This window comes from Pseudopipra pipra, chromosome 1 (assembly GCF_036250125.1).
Source record: "Pseudopipra pipra isolate bDixPip1 chromosome 1, bDixPip1.hap1, whole genome shotgun sequence".
NCBI classification, from domain to species: Eukaryota; Metazoa; Chordata; class Aves; order Passeriformes; family Pipridae; genus Pseudopipra; species Pseudopipra pipra.
The window spans coordinates 122,948,897-122,967,292 of record NC_087549.1 but is presented as its reverse complement, the minus strand read 5'-3'; the positions used below and the strand labels follow the sequence as shown (position 1 = coordinate 122,967,292).

General features: G+C 38.4%; 2 protein-coding genes across 2 annotated transcripts in view; both read left to right on the top strand.

Annotated features, from left to right (window-relative positions):
• Positions 1–1,383: 1,383 nt before the first annotated feature.
• On the top strand, positions 1,384–9,904 carry FAM221A (family with sequence similarity 221 member A). The gene is made up of 7 exons (XM_064674939.1): positions 1,384–1,509; positions 3,075–3,248; positions 3,724–3,914; positions 6,015–6,221; positions 7,031–7,141; positions 7,839–7,927; positions 9,656–9,904. The coding sequence occupies exons 1-7, from the start codon at positions 1,454–1,456 to the stop codon at positions 9,716–9,718; spliced, it is 891 nt and encodes a 296-aa protein (XP_064531009.1). The 5' UTR covers positions 1,384–1,453; the 3' UTR covers positions 9,719–9,904.
• Positions 9,905–13,786: 3,882 nt separating this feature from the next.
• STK31 (serine/threonine kinase 31) overlaps positions 13,787–18,396 on the top strand; it is a 33,304-nt gene continuing 28,694 nt past the window's right edge. Inside the window, 6 exon segments of the mRNA XM_064644148.1 lie at positions 13,787–13,824; positions 14,094–14,243; positions 15,002–15,101; positions 15,998–16,081; positions 16,083–16,157; positions 17,613–17,733. Coding sequence (XP_064500218.1) covers positions 13,787–13,824; positions 14,094–14,243; positions 15,002–15,101; positions 15,998–16,081; positions 16,083–16,157; positions 17,613–17,733 — 568 coding nt within the window.

Sequence of the window (18,396 nt, the reverse complement as noted above, 5' to 3'; positions counted from 1 at the left end):
AGATAAAGAAAACATACTACATCTTTTCCTCACATATTTGGTCACTTTGTGGCCAGGGTGTTTGTATCAAGGGGAAGCAGTAATTTACACGGATAGTGCAGTACCTGAAGTAGCAGTCTCTGGTGTATTCACTACAGCCCTCAAACACATCAGAGGACTTGCTTCAATGTAGCGGCATTGCTTGTGGCACATGGAGAGGAATGGGGAATTGCAGTTTGCCAATCTTAAGAACCATCTTTGGTTAGCAGTGTTTCCCAAAGTTAGCCTCCTGTTGTCTTGAACTATGAACAAAACACACATTTTGTAATGGAACATATATTTTATTGTATAATGGAAGAGTGACGGGGAATCAGTGACCAACCAAAAATACCCATCACCTACCCACCAGGAATGAAGTGGTCTAAATAGCAGCAGCAGCTGAGGACCATGTGAGTGCAGGGCAGGTGCCGTGAGGGCTTGGGTGGACACAAGGTGCTGCGTAGCTGGTGGCACTCGTGATTGTGGATGCCTTTCTGAGGCACCTCAGGTGCGCGGATCTGCACACACACATTTCTGGATGTGCATGTGCTTGTGCCCTGGCACTGCCACTCAGGGAGGGTGTCCATTCTGAGAGGAGTGGGGGATGACTGCCATTCCTGGGGGATGCATGCACCACGTATGTCCTTGTCCTTGATATCAAGCCCCTCAAGATTTGAGCCGCTCGAGATTTGAATCAAACTTTGCAATTTTTTTTGTTGTTGTTAGTCAGTAGCTGTAGCTAGACAGTTATGATTAAGCAATTGCATTGTGAATGTTGTATGTTTGGCTAATCTTTTGTTTTAAGGAAAAGAGAAGACAATTCCAGGATAAATGGGCCATCTGGACAAGAGCCACCAAGAGTGAAGTCAGCAGAACTGAGCAGTAACTCAGGGAAAGGTAATTCCGGCAGTGGGCGATTGTGACCACCTACTCAAAACGGACCCCAGACTCAAATGGAGAGAACTGCACCTGCAGACTAATTCTCATAAGAATCGAGAGCTATAACTAGCAAATAGGGGTTTGAGTGTTAATAGAAAAGTTATGTAACTTGTAACCAATGAATGCCGATGCCCTTGTTAAAATGTATAAAGAGTATAAAGTCTTGATGACCAGTGAGCCTTTTGTGGGTTACCGCCTAGCTCCCCCCTTTGCGCCAACTAGAATAAAACACAGAAATACGGTGTGTGAATTTGCGCTGCGCACCGGGAAACGAGTCGCGTTCGGGAAAACCTCCTGGCGCGGGGCTCGCCGTGCCCGCGTACACGGCACACACCCCGTAGTTCCACGCGCGTTTCTCAGTGACCGGTGCGGTGCGTGCTGACCCGCCTGCCCCCCGCCTGCCCCCCGCCTGCCCCCCGCCTGCCTCCCGCCTGCCGCGCTCCGTGCGCGGGCGGCGCCCGGCGCTCCCGGCGCCCTGACGGCGGCTGGGCCGGTCATGGAGCGGCTGCAGGTGGAGGCGGAGGCCCTGGAAGAGTACGCGGAGTACCGGCGGTGAGGGGACAGTGCCGGCGCGGTGGGGGTCGCTGGGGCGGGGTGCCGGCGGCGGCGGTGCCGCATCCCCCGTGTCCGGCGCGCGGCCCGGGATTCCTCCTGAGGAGATGCTCGCGCTCGCCCGCCGCCCTCCCGAAGCCGCTCCTCCGGGGTTTGTGGCGGCTGCGTTGAGTCACATCCACCGCCCGCCGTTCACTGTCGCAGCCGGAGGTGCCGTGTCTGGTGTGCCCTGGTGCGGGCATGGCGTAAACGCTGTGCAGCAAAGGAACGCGTCGTTCACCGCATCCAGGCCCGCCCGGCAGCGTGTCTGTGTGATGTGCTGGGAGAGGCCATATGGGCTAGCAGGGAGGTTGGAACTAGGGTATCTTTAATGTCCCCTCCAACCCAAGCCGTTCTGTGATAATCTGACAGCTGTACTGCTCTTTCAGAAAACACGGACTTCCGTGCATCATGAGTTCTAGTTTTGCACTCTATAAAGCCCTCATACTACTTTGTGTGTCTTTGCTAATCTCGTCAGCACTCCTCTCGAAAGGCTGAGCAAAAATAAACATGAACACAGTCATTGTGCTGAAGTGTGATCTGAATTTAGCTTAGGAACAGTTAAATAAAACACGAGAGGAAGGCACAGTGGTATTTCTTACATAAGGTGTACAGTGATTCAGTGGGCGTTGGCTGGGTTGATGTGTAAATGACAGCGATGTGTTGTCACGTTACTCTGGTGCTGTACAGTACTGGCAATGCACAAATCCACAGAATATTTGACACAGAACGACTCATTCAGTGTGTTTTAGGGCACCCAACAAATAATAACTGAAATATTTACAGACACTAATAAACTAACTTTCAGCATAGCTAAGTGTTGCAATTAAGTCTTAATTGTATTTTACAGGTTTTACTTATTGTTATCAATTGTTTCTATAAATGCAGAATATGGATGCAGCTCAGGAGTTCCAGATATTCAGTGACCTTGACTTTGAATATAGTGGGCCTGTCTGAGTTGTGGGATACAGCTCCCATCAACTTTAGCTGCAGAAACTATCATAGCCTTCTTGCAAGTTAGAAGACAACTTGGATGTGTTGTTTGTTACTTTGATGGCAGTTTGTTTTCCTGCTTGCAGTAATTTCAAACTAGACTAAGATTAAATCACTTGATACGAACAAGTCTACAGTACAGTTAAGTGTAGATGGGTGAAGTGACTTGCCAGAGATCATTCAAGAAGTCTGATGCAGAGCTAGCTGGTTACACAACCCTTGATACTCATTGCATTTTCTGCCATATGAAAAGGAGTCCTGTGTAGTTTCCTTTATTTTTTCCTTTTGTCTTACAAGACTGTTTTTCAGTCTGTCAGAGCAATTTTTTCAAAAGAACATTATTCACAAAATTTCTCTAAAGATCAGCTATAGTTCTGTTAAATGTATATCACTAGAACAGTATTGTGAAATACAAGATTTTCTTTTTGCATTTACAGCAAAAGTACTGTTATGTATTATTTGAAAAAATATCTGGAGAAATCTACTTTTATTGTCTTCATATCCTTATGGTTCTTTTTATAACATGCTTACAGAATTGTAGGTGATGATGATGGAGGAAAGCTCTTTACTCCTGAGGAATATGAGGAGTACAAAAGAAGAGTACTACCAATTCGATTACAGAACAGGTTGTATGTGAGCTGGAGATCACCAACTGGCATGGACTGTAAGCTTGTGGGACCAGAGACACTGTGCTTTTGTACTCACCGGTAGGCAGCTTTTCTTTTTTCATACCACTGTTGTTTTTTTTTAAAAAATCAGGAAAATGTAAAGTATTTCCAGATACATTACCGTACCACATAAGCAAGTTAATTTAAGGCCTGAGTGTTGAGAAAATAAGGTTTTAGACAGTAAGAACTGTTCTTAAATCTAAATCTCAATAAATTTTTGAAACCAAAATGGTTTTGCAGTCTTCAATAAATTCAGCTTTAAGGTATGAGTTATTGTAGATCATATTGATTCTGATAGTGGTATCAATACAAAAGATAAAGATCTGTGATATTTATGTGATAAATAGTTGTAAAAGCAGCTGATACTATGCATTTAATTAAAAATTAACAATTAACAGTAATATAATTAAGGATACTTGAAACCCAAATTTGCGAAGTAAATTATAAGACTCTCAGTTACTTTTCTGATAAATACTAATAAAGTTATGAAAGTTATTATTTTTACCTCTTTTAGGTATAAACAACACAAAACAGACTATGAAGTGCTTCCCAAAGAGCGTCCTATTTGTGTGCCTTGCAGAGTGAGATGTTGTCCATGCCAGTCCTACCACTATGTCCCTCTGAATGGCACCCAGCCCATCCGCTGTAGATGCAAACACTTTGCTGACCAGCACAGTGCAGCACCTGGATTTCCATGTAACTCTTGTAAGTTAGGGATGGGCTTGCATCATTCTTTGCTAGGAAACTCAACAGAAACAAGAAGTTAGGGATCTCTATTTGTCCCTGGGTATTAGGTATATGCTGCACTTGTCACTGATGTGTACTTTGATCCTTGAAGGAGGATGAGAAGTGGGAAGGAAGACATCACCTTTTGCAGGAGGGTTTAGAACAAGACCCTTGGCTTCCCCAAGTCCTGTGAAGGAGCGTAAGTTTCTGAATGATTTAGTTAGGTGCTTATGGAGGCAGATGCCTGAAGTTAGGCAGTATGAAAGCACTGCATTTGCAGTTTGTCACTTCCAGCTGCATGCACATGACTTTTCTACCTGAACTTGGTAGTTTGTGAGAGAGAAGGGTTGATCTCCATTCCTCTATTGCCTAGTTGAATATAATGTTAATGTATCTTTTCTCAGTTCCATAGGAAGTAGCGCTCTGTTCTCAAATAATACTGTTGTTAGCACTCTAACAAAGCAGTTCCTGAGCATACAGATTGTGAGTCCAGAAAGGTAAATGGGATTGGAGTTTCAAGGAAGAGCTTTGAAAAAGGATTAAGAGGAAGTTTTTTGCTTCAGTTGTTTGAGGTTTAGGTAATGAAACAGCAGTAGTTATTGACCACATAAAATAAATAATGCATAGAGATGTTTTAGTTTGAAATTTCAAATTATGTAAGCTGAAGATTTTTTTTGCTAGAGTTCTGTTATTAAATCTCTTTCATAAAATGTCACTATTTTGTACAGGAAAAACTGTAAACAGCTTTTACTGTTTGGGAATCATATCCCATAGAATAAATCATAAAATATTTATATGACAGCCTTTCAAGATTTGCTCTAAGTAATGCAAAAATCTTAAATGTGCAATTGGACAATTCAGACTGAATCCGTTCAATAATAATATATATTATGCACTTTTTTCAGTGTTTCTCAAAAATACTGGACACTTCTAAGGGATTCAGAGATTTCACAGAGAAGTGTCAAGACTTGCTTCTGTTTTGGACTTGTGTTGTTTTAATGTAATGGTATTAGTTTAGTTCAGTGTTGATAAATCTAATGTGATAGATAAATTATAATTGAAAATACTGCTGTTACACTTTATATATCATATACACTGCATTCTGTGTCCAAACACAGAATACAGAGCTTTGTTACCAAGGAGTGCCCAAAATTATATGAAAAAGCCTTTAACATTCTCAAGAATATGATCCTCAAGCATATTACGCAAGACTTAAAAAAATCTTTCTTGGTGCTCTGCAAAATTAACTGTGAGTTGAAAGCAGAGTATGATGATGATGATGTATAATGAAACATTTGCAAAATCAGTTCCTCAATTTCTTGGTCACATCATTGCTCCAGCAGGGCTTTGATGACAGTTTTATCCCCGAGTTTAGGGCAGATAGGTCACTTCACTCCACTCTGTTTCTGAATGTCACATGACACGTGTATAACTATTTCAGTTACATCCTATGACTATGTGAGGTTAAAAACCCCCATGAAAGTTAGTCTAACTGTACTCTTATGTAGAACCCATTTTGCTGTTGCCACAGTCTCTGTTTACTACTGAGATAATTTTGCTGATTTTAAAAGGCATTTAAATTGTGATTTATATAATAAATTATGATATGAAGCTTTTTGGCCATGCAACACTGCCATGTGCTGTACAGCTCTGGAGGCAATATTGCCAAAATGCTGGCAGGTTGTCATCTTTACCAGTGTCAGAATTTCTTATCCCTTTATTTTTTGTCAGTGGATAGAGAGGACTGTTGTTAATGGCAGTGGACACAAGTTACAACACAGGAAATATAGTTACATATCAGAAAAGAAATGTCTGATCCAGCATTGGTCCAAGCTGCTGAGAGAGGTGGAATCACCATCCTCAGAGGTACTTGAAACTGAATGAGACCTTGTGACTGGATGGGCTTTATGATCTAATCTCCACAGTGATCCTTTATGTTTATATGATTTTTTGATATAGCTGGATGCTTTTGTAGTGAAGGAACTCTAGTTTTTTACGAGATCAGTTTAGGAAAACCATTTTGTCTGCAATGAGGTATAAATTCCATTATCATCTCACTCATTTTTTTTTTTTTATTAGGTTCCAAGTGTTCAGGCTTTCATAGTTGCTTTACTTGTGCATGTGGTCAGCCAACATATGCTCATGAAACAGTTGTGGAAACCAAAGAGGAGCGCTTGGCCCAAGGAAAGCCTGTGGGGCAGGATGTTCCTTATGCTGCTATGGGAGGACTGACTGGTTTTAGTTCCCTAGCAGAAGGCTACATGAGACTTGATGACAGTGGAATAGGTAAGTGCAGCTGACCTGAGATGAAGTTTTAGTTCTCCACCTAAGTAGCTTTGAAAAGTACTAAATCAAAATAGATTTTCAAAGTTTGAAGGCAAACTGGATCAATGGGAATAGGAATGCAGATAGATTTTTTTTTCCAGCAATCCTTTGGTGTGAAGAGATCACTGTGACCGTGTTGTCCAACTTCCTGTACTGAATTGATAAAATAACTCTTTATCAACAGTTCTGGTGTTCAGCTCAGTTGCTTCTGATTGAAAGGCAGCATATCTTTTAGAAGGAACTGTAACTTCTCTTTTTCTCTTAATACTTCCACATTATATTTATGTTAATCCTTTAGCCTAATAGTGCCCACGAATTTCTTGGTTATATATTTACAGCATTTTTGTTTTCAAACTCAAAGGTTAATAGCTGTTCAGCTTAAAAAACCAGAGATAATTCACAGAACAGACATGTTAGTTGGCCTTGATACTTCTGCTATTCTGTGATTTTGTGTCATTTAATAATGGATACATTTTGTCCTGAAATACTGTTTTATCTATAATTGCCATATATTCATTATTTCTTTTTTAAATTCTGATCTGGTTTCCTGGATTTGTCAGAAGTTTAGAAACTATGATAGTAACTAAAGAAACAAAGCTTTCCATTTCTTTCGAAGCCATCCTTGTAATGCTTTTGTTAACTCAAGTTTATGGGGACTGCACTGAGAGTTGTAGATATGAATTTGTAGCCTTGTTTTGACCCCATCTTGTATATTAGGAATCTATCTCATGAAGTTAATTATTGTTTTCATTCGACTTATTTTCTAACAGGTGCTCCTTCTGCTGAACTTTTAGCAGCCCCTGTTACCAGCATGGATCATCCATTTCTAAAAGCATTTCAGGGGCCTTCTAGTTCTGCTCAAACCATCTCACAGAGAGCAGGTGAAATGTTTAAGTAGGATAATACTGTTATACAAAAAGAATTTAATATAAAATGAAATTATTTTAGTAATGAATTGAAGGATGATTGAAGGGCTAAAATAAAAGTTAAACATTGAATATGGAAGCCTTGTTATGTGAAATATGTGTATATTTAATACAGCATTCATGTACTTGAAATGTTTAGAATAACTGTTTTCTTAATGCTTGTTATTTCTGCTCATGATGTGGTTTTTACCTGAAATGATTTTCTCCTAGCATTTGTTATCTTCCCCATTAATGGTGTCACCTATTCATTGGGTCAGTTTTTAAAATTTTTAATTCCTATGAGAAGCTCATTATACTGAACTGGTTGTATATATTCAGCATAATCCTGTGAAACTGCCTTCTGCCAGAAAGTCTTTTCTAGATGGAATCATAGATCAGTTATGCCTATTTTATGTCCCTTGTTTAGTATAAAAATTTAGCAATTACTCTAACTGTTGAACTTCACCAAGACAATTTATAATAGCTGCTAGCCTAGATTAAAGAGGTTTCTCTTTGATCCCAACTGCTGTGTTTTGTACTTGCCTGTAAAGGTGAGTTCTCATTATACATGTATTTTGCCAAATGTAAAACATAACTAATAGAATAACAAGTATCCTTAATGAAAAAGGAGTTTTGTTTTTTTGTTTTGTTTGTTTGTTTGTTTGTTTTTCAGGTAGTTCAAGTGCCACAGGGCAAATTTCTCATGGAAAACCTTCAGAAGAAGATGACATGGCTTACTTTGAAAAACGTTATCAAGAACGGGCAAGTTACCACATTTCTTCGCTAATTTAAATACACTTTCACAAGAGGATGTCTAAAATGCTACATATGTGATTTAAGTAGCATATAAATGTATTATATAGTTACTTCTCTTGTTCCTGAGGAAGCACTAGCTTCTTAACATAATGTTTTAAATACAGTTAAGGGCTATTATAGGATTTCAGAGGCCAGTCATGTGGGATGCCATTTACCTTAACTGGACAGATTTTAATTAAGTAACCTGCCATTACAGAAAACTGAAATATTTTACTATGTGACAAAAAGAAACGACAAAGCAGACTCACAGCAAGTCCTGTGACATTTAGGACTGTGTGTTTGCTACCTCATTTATAAAATTCATAGTGCTTTTTTTTAATGAATGTCTGAATAAATTGGGCTAAATCTGGTCTGTCTTTCTTAGATGATCTGTATCACTCCCTTAGAGGTGTCTCCTCCACCCCACTGACTATCTTAAATTTAAATGCCCTGTGGTATAGGTTACTTACATGCTTAAATACCAATTCTTTCCCCACATAAGCTCCTTAGCTCCGCCATCTCAGCTGAAGTGTGTATTGACTGTTTATGAATTCTTTTGTAAGGCAGTGTTGCATAATTAACTTTTAAAATTGAAACTGCTATTATGCTTGGTGCTTGAAACAAGGTGTTTGTTAAAGAGAAAGCTGTTCTAGCTTTGTGAAATTTTGGAAATATTTCCTTATTTTGGAAATAATCACAAAATATGGTCCAATGTTAAAAATATTATATCAATTAATAGAAAACATGTTACTATCAAATCCAAATTCCTCCATTTCTTCCCCCCCCCCCAAGATTTTATTTTCTTTGCAAAAGGTAGTAGGAATTTCAGCTACAAACCTCAAGCCTCCAAATAAGGAAAAATGTTTTAAAATCAGCTCCTGTGTAGACCAACAACAGGATTGCTTAGCAGTGAGTTCATTTGTAGGGACATCCAAATGAGGAATGAGGCTTGACTTCCTTTTGACATTATTTTATGAGAGGGAAAAAGCATGTTAATTTTTTTTCTTGAGTTTTTGTTACCAGTGGGATATCTAGTATTAGATGCAAAAGCCCATGCATTCTTTTTATGTAATTACTCTAAATATAATTTCATTCACTAATGTAACAATACATGAGAACAACAGATATATTGGTTTGGATTGACAGTCTTACTACAAAATGGCATAGTTAAATGTATATGTGTTGGTAAATCATACCATGCTGTAAGAGCCTACTGTGTAGAAAAAAATCTCACGAGAGGAAGTCATGACCTTGTGGATCAGTGAGGAGACACTGAGACGGAGATTTAGCATCTGTCTCAGCACCATTCCTTGGTGACTTTGTGCATGCTGGTTCATCTTACTGTATCTGTTAGACATCTGTAATAACGCTGCTTTACCTTACACAGAGATAAACTCATGAACATCTGTGAGGCACACTGGCCTTGAGGAATACATAAGTACCTAGATTGCCATTATCAGAAATAAGGCAGCCCTGGTTTGAATAGGGGAGGAGCAGCAGAGCTATGAAAGTGCTCCTTTGTCCTATGCTGCAAACATAAGCAATGCTAGGTTGGGTTAATAATGCTCTGTAGCTCTCTTCACTGCATGTATCACTCTGGTAAATTTGTGGCTGGATGTAGCAATTTAATATTGCATTGTTAGCTGACTTGCAAATTAGTGCTTCAACCATTGTTGATGTCTTTTCTTGTTACAGCTGAAAATGGAGAAAGCTGCTAAACGGAGAGGGAAAAGTCCAGTGCCATCAAAGAAGCCATGAGATTAATAAATAAATAAATATTTATTATTTGGCACACTGCTCAGATTGCATTGAGTATTTTTCTCTGTGCCTACCTGCATACTTCTGCTTATTAATTTATTTATTCTTATTTATTCTGTTGTTTTGTTATTTTGCTGAAATTAATTTTTAATTATCTTGTTATAATAAAATTGATTCTTTAATCAATGTGTTTCTAATCTCCAGAACTGTTACATAGATATTTATTTGAGAATGGAAAATCATATTTAGAGAGTTGCAGAACTGTTATTTAAGGTCTGAGAGAATAACCATATATTTAAATATTATTGTCAGAGGGCAAAAAAAATATGTCTTACTCTTAGACTTCTGTGACACATTTTCTTTATTTGTAGAGTCCTTTGAACTCATCTTGTTCATGGATTTTTACTTGGTGAGATTTGTTCTGTTAATACTGACATTTTAATATTTCCTTTAATTTTTTTTTTCCTTTCTGTTGGCTTCATCTCCTTTACATAAAATTCAAACATACCATTATTCTGTCACACTTCTCTAGGCTCTGTTCTTGCCATCATATAAATCTTTTTTAACTGTGGCATTCTGTACTCTTGTAAATCCATCTCCACACTTATGAGCTACTTGAAGGGATCTTGCTTGTACACTTTATCCCAGATTTCTCTGGTGGTACCATTCTCCCAGTTTTGCTTGTCTGTTACTGTCCATTACAACTATTACACTAAACTTCTGCAAACATTGAGTGTAAATGGATTTGTTATTTATTAGATGTAAATAAATAATTGTATTGTGTTTGATACAATTTATTTATCCAGCAGATTCATTATGTCTAATCCAACACAGACTGAGGAGATGTGCTTTTGCATTCTTTGTCCATATGCACAGCTGTGGCAGCATATGTTGTATTAAAGGTAGTGGACAGGAAAATATAAAATTTGGTGACTTTGTGTGGTAGTTTAATTCTGTGAAGCAGCACAGCAAGAACGTGGTATGGAATAACTGGCAGAGGGTGCAGCTTAGGACGTAAAAGCAGAGCCTGAGCTAACTTATTCTCCTTTGAAAAGAGAGAGGTGTAAGTCAGTTTGTCCTTAAAAATACTTGAAGATGTCTCTTGGACTGGAGACTTTACAGATAGTTATGTGTGTACTGAGACTTTACAGCAGGAATTGGGAGAAGCTTACAAAGCTTTGTTTCCCATCGGAGAGAAAGCCTCTATGTGCCTGATCGGCAAAGGAAAAGAGGTGAGTTTGAAGGCATTTAGTGCAGGGCAACTTGCTTTTTTGTTCAGACAGGGAAAGGGAGTTCTTAGGAGTGCATGTGGGTCATACAGTGAGTGATGGAGACAGCTGGAATCTGAATGAGATGGGAGTGGAAGGCTCAACTGCTGAAATTCAAAGATTTAAGAGAGCCATTTGCCTTAATTCTGACCTATACAGCCATTACTGCAGATGCCAATCAGACAAGCTAATCTGTTACTTTAGTTTAAATGCATAATACATCAAAGCGGCTAATTAATGTTATAAAAGTACCTTTACTGTTAAATTCTACACAGGTACATGCTGCTTTATCCCTAATAAGTGAAAATACTAATTTGAGCTCCCTCTTCTGGCCCTTGCAAGCAATCAGTTCTACGTATCCTCTGCTTGGTCTTGTAAGTAAATGGAGATTTCCCAATGATATCACGAGAAAAAAAACCAAATATAAATAACATTGGTAAAAAAAAAGGTAACTAAAAATACAGAAAAAAATATTTCAGTTTTCAGAGAGATTATCACAAACTTAATAGCAGAAGTTTATTCTAGTTTTGGATATATGCCTGTGACTTTACCCACTAGGGAATGCAGTTCTGGAAATGTATGTGTGTGTTTCAGGGATGAGCTTTCTCACAGAGAAATATTGTTAAAGGCAGAGGTTTTAATAGTTACAATAAACTTGTATTTTGCATTCCTTTTTATACTGATAACGTAACTCTTGGGAAAAAATGTATTCTTCTTTTTTGACATTACAAGTTGAAAATATTTGTCAGTTTTAAATGTTAACTCTGCCAAATTCAGCTCTACTAAGCTCTACTTTGATCATCATGAACTGGTTTTGTTAAAGTAATTTTAAAAATTTTTTATTCTGTGCTTAAATTTATTTAATGTTTCCACTTAAATGATACAAAAACATTATTACATTTATTTTATGGTATTACTTTTTAGATGGAAAACAGGTTGGATCATAAAAATATCAACTGCATTTAAATATTACTTAGGAGTTCTGACCACTTTTCACTCATGTTGAGGATGTCCAAGGAAAAGAAACTCAGTTTCCTTACTAGAAGGCATACTTTTGCTTCTTGGTATTCACATAATACTTTTTTTCTGAAATTTTATTTATATCTGTACATGAAAAACCTGGTACAATGCATCTCAATATTGCTGACTGTCAAAAAAAGGAACTCGGATATCATGTCTTAAGTGAAATTTGAATTTATCCTAAAAAAAATAAATTTGTAGCATAAAATTGCGACCTCCAATTCTATTGAAAAATCTCTTTATACATCTATTACAAAAGAATTTTTTTTTAAATAATATAAAAGCAGAGACCAAATGCTAGTGTGTTTGCCATAAACAGTTGTCATTAAATAAAGAGCTCATTTTAACTGGTATTTGTTGATGGTTTGTTTTCCTGAGAGCAGCCATGAACTTTGAACAAAATATCATAGAACAGATAAGAACTATTCATGTGTATGATTTATTGGTGGGCGTTTATCAGTTGTTCAGCTAGACACATTAACTCTTTCTGACCCTGATCCAAGGAATCAGGCACGAGGGAAAGGCTTTGTTGTCATACACAAGAGTGCTCTAAACTGTTAAAGCCTAATCCTATAGGTCTTGGGCAAAGACTAAGTGATCCTAAGTGGAGGGCAAGGGTCTCCTTCCCATCCTGGGTGTTTCTGATGCTAAATATAAACCATGTCTGTCTGTCTCAGGTTCGGGACGAAGGGGAATGTGATGTGTGAATTCACAACCAGTAATGGCACCCGTGCAGATTTACTTTGTCAAGCTGTCAGTGTCTTTACAGCATGTTGTGCATATTAAACAGTTGGTGGTCTTGTGGCTGTATGTCCCTGGAGCCTCTCTAGAAGTGCTTTGTAGCCATGTGACCTAAGAAAAAAGAGACAACTGTGCAGGTAGTGATCGTATTTTTTCTTAGCACAAAAATAATTGAAAACAATAACAAAGGTTTTCCAGTCTAAAAGACCTTGCACAGGTGTACCTGTTGTTGGGTGTTTTTTGGGTAACTAAATATAATACTTTTGCCTAGAAGCCTAATCTCGCTTTGGAGTCTTTAGCATTTATCTTTCGGTGGAGTGAATCATTCCTTGCTTCACACTGGTTTTGCATTCACTGTACCCATGCTGTCTGGCACAGCTGGGCACTAATCTCACAGGTTCCTTCATTTAGCTCCCTAGGGAAGGTCCGAGGCTCAACCATAGCATGTTGCCTACATAATGCTGTGTTATGGGCAGAGTGGGAGCTTCAAACAAAGTTTATTAGAGAAGCCTTCCCGCTGGGTCAGGAGGTGCAGCAAGGACTCCTTGCTTTCTGAACTCCTGTTCAGAAGAGGAGTCTAGTTGGGGCTGGATCCAATCTTAGCCCCAGACTTGGTCAACATTTAATGTCTAAACAATCATACAGATGTAATTGAACTTTTGCACAACTTTATCCCACAGAATTAAGGATGGCAAACCAGATATATTTATATTAAAAAAATATTTATTACGATAAGGATTAGACTAAAATATCATAATCAGAATTATTTACTACACAGTATAGAAGTTATAACTACTAGTATAGTACAGTGCACTATTTTGAAGCAATACTGAAGCAATTATATTAAAACTAACAAAGACAATTAATAAGTAGAGATTGGTGTTATTCACCCATACCAATGACTGTGGGCAAATATTTGCTCAGCCTCAAGTGAGGAATCTTTACGCGCACTCCAAAAATGAACATGGTAGAAGACCCAGCTATTAGAAAGTGGGACTGGGCTTGACTGTCAGTCAGTGATTGATTGACTGTCAGTCAGATGTCTCCAGGCCAGCTGTGTCAGCTCAGCAGCTTTAGGTAAGTTCTCAGTAGTATCACTTGTTTGTTCCTTTATCAGGCACTTTATCAGCTCTGCCACATCTTCACCTCACCATCAGAATGTTTAACTTTGCAGTTGATGAATCAGACTCATCAACAGATTTCAGAATCCTTTGTCACAGATAGAAACACAAAGGTAAAGTGGGGTGTTTTTTGAAACAAACAAGTACATAATCCTATGCTTGAGGAAAATTTATTTTTTTCTTTTCCTCAATATCACAGAATTACTGAATAGTTTGTGTTGGAAGGGCTCTTAAAGATTATCTAGTTCCAAACCCCTGTCATGGGCAAGGACACTTTCCACTAGACCGTGTTGTTCAAAGCCCCATCCAACCTGGCCTTGAATGCTTCCATGTTGTGGGCTGCCATGTTGAAGAAGCTGTAACATTTTGGGCACAGGTTAATTCAGAAAACTATTTGATTTTAACTGAAATGTTTAATCTTATCTCCTCCCCCTCATCAAGTTTCTGTATAAGTAAGCAATTTCAGAATTGCAAGTATTATTATTCCCTTTTAAAGGGAAATTTTAAACAGTTACTCTTTTCTGAAATGTCAAAAAGAATTTTCATCCAGTGAATGCATGATGAATGAGAATATGTTGGACAAATATGTTTGTAGCTACGCTTTCTTAAATACTTGGTAGGTCAAAAAAAAAATGATAGCTAAAATATTTGCTATTGACTGAGGAATACTGTACGAGGCAGTTGGAGTCCTGCTGGGGGTGGAAAAACTCTTCTTCTCTCAGCCAAACCAAAACACAAGTCTTGCATGTAAAGAAAACGAAGGGTATGGCAGAGCTGTTGTCTCCTTTTATTAAATAGTGAAAGAAAACAGATACCACATCCATACTAACATTTGTGAGGATTGATAAGTAAGATCTGCAGACACCTAGCTGGTAATTAAACTGTTAAAATTGTTCATTGCAAACTATTTCTCTGAGGTACATTACCTGCCCAGATCTGTTTCATTAATTCTTGGAAGAAATTGAGAGCAAGCTTGCAAGTGCACCTAAAATCGTGAAGACTGAAAGATTAGGGTGGGGCATTACTTGTCTCAACAGCTGTGCAACTATTTTGATTTAATTTTTGGCTGTTATAAGCCATCAAGTATCTATTAAAAATGACAGTTAATAACTTTTATGCTCTCTCCACCCTTTGAATGTCAGTAGATGTAATGACCTCTTGAAAATATGTTGTGCGCTGACTGAAGCTTGTCCTTGTAGTAATGCAGTTTTTGGCAAACCTGATATTAGTAAGGTAAGTAGGTTTTGTATGTGGGGGTTTTTTTCACCTGCATATAAAAGCTTTAATTCTGTGCAACCACTGCTTAAGTTATTTTCTTTATCTTTGATTATGCTGTGTGCTCTATTCTCTAAGTTCTCTTTAAGAACTGTTGGCTCTCCTAAAGAAAACACTTATTTTGTGTGAGCAAGTCTGGCTGGACTTCACACTTCAGTAAAATTATGGAAACACTGTTCTTTTTTTTAACACTCATGAAATACTACAATAAGGTAATATACAGAATGCTGCATTGAGTTTTTTTTTTCCAGTATACTTCATGGGTTTTTCTTTCACAAGAGAGCAGTGCTTTTTTCAGAGAAGTGATTCTTTGCTCCATCTCAAGAAGTGTGAAAGATCTTTTTAAAATCTGTAATGTTGAATGTGCTGGATAAAGTACTCTTGAGAAGATAACCAGGACATATTTAGTAGCAGTTCTATGACAAACATCCAAAGGCAGCTTTTGGCTCTGATGGAAATGACCTGAAAGAGTTGCTAATCAGCATTAGGAGACTGATACAGAGGGCTAATAGTTCCTATTTAAAATTATCATTTCTAGACAGGCTGTTTGGCATGGAAACATTAGATTACATATCTGGCCATAAAAAGTCTTCTATATTGCTTCTTAATTGTAGCCTTTAGAGAAAATAATTGCCAGCAGAGATCTGTTTTGTTACTTAAAGTTTTGTCACTAAGCTTTTAGACAGGTACCAGTGCAAGAGATTTCTCTCAGTTCCTTCCTCTGAAGTGTATCTGGGCTTAGTATAGAAGATTCTTATCTCTTAAGCATGCTTATATTCTAGTAGTTGTCAGTGCACATTTCTGTAGGAGGTTTGAATAACCTCTGCTGATTTATATTTTATCTTATTATGCAGTGTCAGGTGTTGTACGTTGACTGTGGAAAATCTTAAATTCCGAATAGACCAAACACAGTTAAAATTCCACCAAACTTGCAATGTTTGCAGTGTTGATAAGAAGTACAGACTCTGGGCACTGCACAGACCAGCTGATCAGAACTTAAACACGTGTAACCAGGTGAGTAACAGATTTTATAGAATTTGGATTACTTGACCTGAAGCAGATGCTGCCAAATACCCACACAGTGTTCCCGGGAGGAGTCCTCTGTTTAACTGTGAAGGCAGGGCATGCTGGGAAGGACCGTCTGATCTGTGGCTGTGAACCTGCTCTAGAGATTAAATGGTTTGGTCAAAAATGGTTCAGACTGTGCTGGGGAGGTGATTTTTAGAGTGCGCTTTTGCCATCTTCAGAGCCTCAAGTCTATTTCTGTCTGACCCAAGTTCTTTCTGGCACTACGGAAACAAAGTACCTCTGTTTCTTTCCCTTCAGAGGAAAAACATACCTCCCTTGCTCACAGAACCTGTGATAAATTCACTTATATCCATAAGCTGCTTGAATGCCTGGGTACTATGCAAACTTTTGGTCAAGAGAAAGAATAGCAGGATGGAGTAGGAACGCTGTTGTTCCTGGCCAGCACTGAACATAAAAGTCTCAGGAAGTGATGGCAACAGGACTGGTAAGTTTTACCAGTGGTGGTCTCATTTTCTGGGACACCTTTGACAGTCATAGCATGCCACTTCAAGGATTGTCACTGGCACTGCCTGTGCTTCACTAGCCAGTGGCTTGGGAGCAGATGTTGTGGGAGGAGGAGGAAGTAGGAAGCATCTGTCCAGCTTGCCTCGTCTATCATATAGAAGAGATCCCAAGAGCCCTTGTGCATGGCCTCATCCCCATGGTCCTATTGACATTACTAAATGTGATTTCAAAGACAGATAAAAATCTCTGTTGTCAATTCCCTGAGGTTTTATGTTTTTTTTCTTTTTTTTTCCTTTTTTTTTTTTTAATAATAGTTCTTACTGCTCAAGCTAAAGCTTTATTTGCTTGTTCTGTGTAGCTTTCCTGACCCTACAACCTCCATTCTTAATTTTTAACAAAACAGCTTGTTTTCAGAAGTGGTGGGGAAATAAGAAGGAAACCCTGTCAATAAAAGATAACTTTCTTGCAGATGTCTTGCAAAGATCTTGAATACATTCCCCAGTCTTTCAAAACTGTGAAACTGGTGAAACTGGTGTCTGCCAATTCTGGCATTTCCCAATTTCTGGATTAATAGTTTGAGTAAAGTAAATTTCAAAAGGAATTGGATAACCCACTTGCCAACTTCTATTGAGAGTTGATGGGACTTTGGACTTCTGTCAGTTATGATACTGAATTCTTCAAGGCTGAACATTGAGGGAGAGCTATTGGTGTTGAAGTCCAGTCTGATGTTGACAGTGATTAGGTCAGGCACAGTTGTAGTTATACAGGTAGTAGGAGTGTTTCAGAACAAATGTGTTGAACATAAGATTTACCTGTGCAGCTATTTGGGTTTTGGTTTTAAAGATGCCATCTTTTTCTCAGAAGAGAGATGGTGGATTTCAGCTTAAAGTTTTCTGAGTGTCCAGTACGCAACTTCATCATATCTTTATTTTAGAGGGGAAGAAGTTTTTGAGCAGCCTAGCTTTTGAAAAAGAAATAAAAATACATCACAAAGCCAAGCATAAAGATGGTACCATTGTTGCCCAGAATACAAAAAAACCCAGATATTGGAGAAGAGGTGGTCAAGACAGGGTTTACTAAAAATACACACCTCCAGGAAACACTAAGGATGAGGAAAAGAAAAGTAGCTGTCACACAAAACTAACATTGGAAGGTAAAAGTTTCAGTTCTACGGTGGGTAAACAGGTCTGATCAAGCACTGTACAGCACCCCAAGAGGATGCTCTGACCAAGTAGCTGCCAGCTCAGGGAATCAGAATTTTACTGGAAACCATATATTTGGCCCAAAGCAAGCCAGTGGAATGTCACAGGGCAACTGGTGTGAGTGATCTGATAAGCCCAGTTGCCGGGATGGTGGTATATAAGAAGATGGAAGTGGGTGCCTAAAATACAAATTTAAATCCTTCTCTTTTCCAGCATCAGGTAGTACTACTGGTACTCCATGGAAAGGAAATACATGTGAGTATGTGTGCATGCTGTCGTGGTTGGAATTAGGACATTAATCCATAGAAAACTATGCGTTAGTAGTCTTGCTGCTTGGAGAGCTTGCTCTTCCTTGTTTGGTTTTGAGAGACAGTTCCTATGTATCTTAATGCAAGATTTTGAAAAGAAGGAAGGGGTAGCAGCCTGTAAGCAGAGGGGAAGATACTAGAAAGCTTAGCTGAAAGTAAAGGTTGCAGGATATTGGGCCTCTAAGCAGATTTTGCAGTGATAGCCAATGC

Coding starts and splice junctions, on each gene's coding strand:
- FAM221A (XM_064674939.1), top strand. CDS start 1,454: ATGGAGCGGCTGCAGGTGGAGGCGGAGGCCCTGGAAGAGTACGCGGAG. Junction 3,915..6,014: donor TGGATTTCCATGTAACTCTT/GTAAGTTAGGGA, acceptor TTTTTTTATTAG/GTTCCAAGTGTTCAGGCTTT. Junction 6,222..7,030: donor ACTTGATGACAGTGGAATAG/GTAAGTGCAGCT, acceptor ATTTTCTAACAG/GTGCTCCTTCTGCTGAACTT.